The 6000-nt window shown below is 37.8% G+C and overlaps 1 protein-coding gene across 2 annotated transcripts in view; it reads right to left on the bottom strand.

Annotated features, from left to right (window-relative positions):
* Positions 1-1102: 1102 nt before the first annotated feature.
* Positions 1103-6000, bottom strand: part of LOC128739475 (coronin-7) — a 39395-nt gene continuing 34497 nt past the window's right edge. For both annotated transcript variants that reach the window (XM_053834999.1, XM_053835069.1), the window contains one exon: positions 1103-2842. In XM_053834999.1, coding sequence (XP_053690974.1) covers positions 2750-2842 — 93 coding nt within the window. In that variant the 3' untranslated portion in view covers positions 1103-2749. The remainder of the gene's footprint in view (positions 2843-6000) is intronic.

Below are 6000 nucleotides of genomic sequence, written 5' to 3'. Positions count from 1 at the left end.
TTTGATGTATGCAGAGTTGTCAAAAAGATTGTTTACATATTACGAACACAATTTATCCAGCTTTTTACGAGCCATAATGGCGGACGGGTTCGTAATATTTGAACAGTATTTTTGACATTTCCCTAGTACATCGCACGTTTCCTTTCCGTACATTCCTTTGGTTTTACCGTGAACGCGCGGAAAGAAAACGTGCGATGTATTAGGGATATGTCAAAACTGCTGTTCGAATATTACGAACACGTCCGCCATTATGGCTCGTAAAAAGCTGGATAGCGTCCGCCATTATAGCGCGTAAAATGCTGGATGCATTTAACTATGAAGTAATTTGCGGTTTCGTCACTAACGAGAATGACATTAGCCGAGGCTCGATTATGTAGGAGTAAGAGGGGAGCAAAGAGTGGAAGAGAGTTTGGAATTTGATATTGTTGGTATTATTCCTACTGCAAACAGCTTCAGCGAGGGCCTTAATTGAGATTGCTGACGGCTACCGTACGCACACTATGCCGCGCATACGTACACGCGATTTGTTGCTGCTGCTGTAGGTTTTTCCATGACGTTTTTCAAACTGGGGGAAAACAAACCACCAACACAATCGCAAATTAGCAAGCTCTATCCAGCTTTTTACGAGCCATAATGGCGGACGTGTTCGTAATATTTGAACAGCAGTTTTGACATTTCCCAAATACATCGCACGTTTTCTTTCTGCGCGTTCACGGTAAAACCAAAAGAATGTACGGAAAGAAAACGTGCGATGTATTAGGGAAATGTCAAAAATGCTGTCCAAATATTACGAACCCGTCCGCCATTATGGCTCGTAAAAAGCTGGATAGTTATTTGACTCTTAATGAGAGTAATTACCAGGGAGAACAAAAGAAAACTTCTGGAATATAAAGCGACTGTTCACGTTTGCTCAGACAGTGTTGGGCTTTGTTGCCAAGGTGGATTATGCATAGACCCATATATTGTTGGAAGTCATTGTACTCTGCACACAGATCATTTTAAGCAAGCATGAGTAAATGGCGGGAGTAATCTCTGTATATTTACTACAACATTATTTTCTATTACCACGTAAAAAATAAAACAACAGATGCTTCATGCTTGTTGTATATTTTCCTCATTTTCACAATCTCGTGCGATTATTCAAAATACATGATACTTACTGCATATATAATCATCGTTTCGTATCATTCAATATCTGTATAAAACATTGCGAAGCCTTGCACATTACGATACGGAGCACAATGGTTTAATTATCTCTACCTTCGCAGTGCTGTCACCGTCCGGGATGTTACATATGGAAGAAGATGAAGCATAATTCATGTATTTCAATCTAAATTGCAACCAATGGTAGATGGATACTGCTGAGTCTGCTCAGTAAAAACATTTACCGTGGCTTGTTAGTTAGTATAATTTCACCTAATATTACCGCAGAATGATTTTTTTTACTAATAATTTTTCCGGCAAGTCTGGAATAAATGTTCTGAATAAAGCAATGTGTGTTCTGAGCTGGTCAGAATTCAATTATTTTTGGATAAGCATTGTAAATATCTATATTTATTTATTTGTATTGCGATTAATAGTATAGCCTAATTTTAATGCCAATAATGCTGATTTAGCTGGAATACGTGAAACTTTAGAACAAAGGCTTATTATTCATACTGAAATCATAATGATTGAAATCGAACTGCTCTCGGTAAAAAATACATAGCTTATGGACAAGTCACAAATGAATCTACAAATGGCACGCCTAAATTATTACACGTTGTAATGTAAAATAATGATCAACTTCAATCTTATAGTATAAGAAATCATCACAATTACTTCACGAAGTGTTGAAAATAAATAAATATTCAGCACACAATTGTTAATTATATTTTCACGAATTCGAATGATACACCTATACTACAACTTAACTATTTTTGCCTACAATTTTACTTTCTTCATAATTTGATGTTGCTATGCCTTATATTGTAAGAAAATTTGTGCTGTTCCGGTAATAGTTTGCACCAGTGGGAAATATGCGTTTTCTTCCGATTTACCAACATCGTCGTCCTGCAAATCTGCACGTTTATAAATATAGCAAAAGTCGCGCCAAGCAAATAGTATTATTATTGGTTATCAGTTATTAGAAAATACGATTGATTTGAGCAGCTCTGTTTGACTAGCGTCCACCTCGATGAACGGGCTCTACATTCTTAAAGCAAAGACAACTCACAATGTATTATTTTGATTGAGAAAAAAGCTTCATCGATCCGTAAACTGGTTATAGAAAGTGGTCAAAATGTGATGGAAAATTAAAAAAAGAAAGCAAATTTTTCAAGTTAGTTTTTAAATAAATAACAATTTTTTAAAAAAGAAAAGTATCTTCTCTTTCTTGATGTATGTAAGAGCAGTTGGTCTTTATACTCATCGTCGTTGGCAGTTGGATTAGTTAGATACTAGTTAAGATTTTCCAGATATAACATTTCACTGTTTGTATATTTAGTAAGCCTGCCGCTGCTTGCGCAAGGATCGTAGAATATATGCATACAAAATTCCGTAGAAGTAATCTAATTACGCTATCTGTCGTATATAGTGCAGCTTACAAAATTCTTTCTATCGCCGTTCGTCAAAATGGCCTTATTGAAAACAGAGAGAAAGAGAGTATTCAAAAAGTTACGATAATTGTCCTTTGCTTGTCGTGTGGACAATGCCGTATTATGTACCCAAACGCGGGACCAGTCTTGGTGTGGAACCGATTTGCAGCAAATTATTCTTCCCATTCTTTCTCATCCACTCCTTCCATGTCATCTTGTTCAAGCTTGCGGTTGATTGGCATCCGAGCACTGACTGAGTTTTTAATCTGGAAACGAAGAAGAAATAGATATTTTAATCCGAGACACAGGTTCTTTGCCGAATTACAGAATGAAGGAAGCAACAATAAAGGCATTAGCCGTGATCCCAGCCGTTCTGTCATGAGGAATCGTTCAAACGAACGGGGTCCACTGTATTTTAAATTTTATCCGGCTTTGCCACCCTATTGACATCTCTATATCGAGCTGTAGTGGATGATAGCGACAGTATCTCGCATAGAAATACACTCTGAACAATAATGTAAAAACATCAAAATTATAGCTCATTGAAACAAGAAAGATTGTCCAATCAAAAAGTGCACAATCGCTCATAAAACTGCTATTTTGGCTTAAATCTTTTCGGTCTTGGAATGTAACGAAAAAGTGCACCGAAGTAGATTCTTTTTGCGACGATTTCAAGCTGTTCAAAAAGTATGCAGCGCGTTTTGTTACCTAAGAAACGTGCAATAGCTTGTTTTGAGTGCTTGCCACGTTAATTGAAGATAGACCCAACAAAAGGGCGAATGTCGCAAGCGTAAACAAACCGAGTGAGAGTTGATTTTCCTATGCTGCTCCAGTAAAATATAACTCTCACTCGTTTTGTTTACATCTGCGACATTCGCCCTTTTGTTAATTCTATCTAGATTTTTTATTTTTTTTTTTTTATTTGTGTTGTCACTGAGACGGCTAAGACCATCGTTGGTCCATCTTGCCAAGTTGACTAACCGTTGATATGTGGAGTAAAGTGGTGTTACGTATGTGTAGTTTAAGAACCGAGGGTGGTCTTGATCATATTTGGATTTTTGTTTCTTTTAGGAATTTAGTTATTTGATTCATTTCAGGTTCGCATTCTTCGGTAAGTACACTGGTTAAAGGTTTGCAGTATTCTAGAGCTGGATATTTCGCTCGAATGTTGTTATATTTTGGGCAATAATACAGAATGTGTTCAATGTTTTCCGTTTCTGAACATAATTCACAACGATCATTGGTTTCCCAATTCTATGTGGCTCTTCTGTCTTTGGTCATCATGTGACCTGATCTAAGTCTGTTGAGGACTCTTATTTCTGTCGTTTTGAGAGTCGTACCTTTAAACCATATATGTTGTTTTGGATTTTTTTGTATTTTTGAGTACCACTGACCTTTCATTTCGCTTGTTTTTCTGAATTTACTTTTCCAGTCGTCCCAGGATTCCGTTTTGGAAAGGATTTCAGCGTCTCCAATTGTTAGAGAATTAAACATTGTCTGATTTATTGTTGTTGTCTCTACTGCGATAGCGTCTGCAATCTCGTTACCCTTAATACCTTTGTGGCTAGGAACCCACTGAATTTTAAAGTACCTTACTCCAGGTTCGTGAAGTTTTCTGTATATAGCGGATGCGATATAATTTTCATGGACCTTGTGAGTGTTTATAAGAAGATTGCAGGCACTTGCGGAATCAGTAAGTATGACTGTTTTGCCGTATTTTTGTTTGGAGCTCCATTCGATTGCTTCGTAGATCGCTAAAAGCTCCCCATTAGTGATTGTGGTGTTTTTGTTTACTTTTTCAGCTTTGAAGATATTTGCAGTTTCGTCGTAGATGGCAAAGGCAGTGCCGTTTTTCGTTTTACTAGCATCAGTAAATATTCGTGTATATTGCTTGTATGTTGTGTTTATCGCTTCATTATATAGGAGTTGCCATTGTGGCGCTGGCATATTGTTTTTATTTGACTGTCCGGGAACTAATTTGGTTTTTATTCTCTCCGTGATGTCCATCTCCGGTATAAGCCGCTTCCTTGTAAGCCACGCTATTTCTTTGTCTTTCGGGTGGGTTTGCATTAACACGTCAATATGTTTGTCTGCAACATATGTAAGATACGTTCCGTTTGGTTCTCCCCTGGAGAGCGTTTTTTGTACAAATGTTGCTAGCTGGTTCTGAAAGTATCCGGATCTGATAATTTCCTTTTTGGTCAGAAGTTCCCTCCTTACGTCTAAGGGGAGTTGGCCAGTTTCGGAGAGCATTACGTGTATGGGAGTAGTTCTAAGGTAACCCATCGAAATTCTAATAAAGGAATTCTGGATTGTCTGTAATTTTTGGAGATTGGTGTCAGCCGCTCCGCCGTATATCGATGCACCATACTCCAACCTACTTCTTATTAAGGCATTACCAATCTTGACTAGTGTTTCCGGGTTGGTTTCGCTTTTCCTACCACTTAGCAGTTTTATTAACGGAATTTTTTTTGCAGCTTTCTGGGCGATTTCAGCGATATGTTTTCTATGTCTAAATTCTCTGTCTAAAGTGAAACCAAGATACTTATGGACGTTGACCAAGCTAATCCTTTCTCCTTTAATAGAAATTCGCAGGTGGTCGGTTTGCTTTCTTGTGAACGGGATTACTGCGCTCTTTTTGGGATTTCCTAGTCCTAGCTAGTCCTAGATTGTCCATCATTTCGATTAATTTAGTGAGGAATCTATTTAATCTAGACGCCGCGCCTTCTAGTGTGCTATCAACCACAATTATCATTATCAGAGATAATCTCTGATTACAGCTTGGTTCGACTCATGCACCTTCCAGCATTGGACAAAAGATAGGAGTCACAACGACAACTTGTTAACCATAGCTACCTATTACCCCCTTCCTTTCCACCCTTCCCCTTCATTCCCGGAAAAAAATCCTTCATTACTTTCCCTTACCGTCCCTTCATCAACTGTAGAATCATCGTTTCAAAATAAATATTAATAGATGCCTGACCGCATTTCAAGGTCATGACTAAAGTCACGAGTTTGGTCAAGTTTTTGCACTGTTTTACTGGAAAAACGTAGATCTCGGTGCGAAAGGCACACCCGTAAAAATACACAGGCTTCGGCACTTGTTTTCCTTCCACAGTGATTTTGATGTTGGTTGTTGGTATCAAATCTGTATTTCCTTTGCGGAATATTCTTTCCACCTTATTGATTTGATAATCGCTCGCTGCGTTTTCTCGCAATTCTTTTTCGTCGAAGTCGAGAGGAACGCCTTTAATTAGTAAGACTGTTTCTTTAAAGTATTTGGGAATGAAGAGTTTTAGATTATGTGGTTCGAAGTTTATGCCCTTAAGCTTGGGGTACTGGCTGCTTTCCTTAAGTTCGATTTTGAATCTGAAATTGCCGATTTTAGTTATTTCGTTAAATCCGTGAAATTTAGCACTAGACA

The sequence above is a fragment of the Sabethes cyaneus genome, chromosome 1, assembly GCF_943734655.1.
Source record: "Sabethes cyaneus chromosome 1, idSabCyanKW18_F2, whole genome shotgun sequence".
Taxonomy (NCBI): Eukaryota; Metazoa; Arthropoda; class Insecta; order Diptera; family Culicidae; genus Sabethes; species Sabethes cyaneus.
Note: the sequence above shows the minus strand (reverse complement) of the source record. Positions and strands in the feature narration are given on the sequence as shown.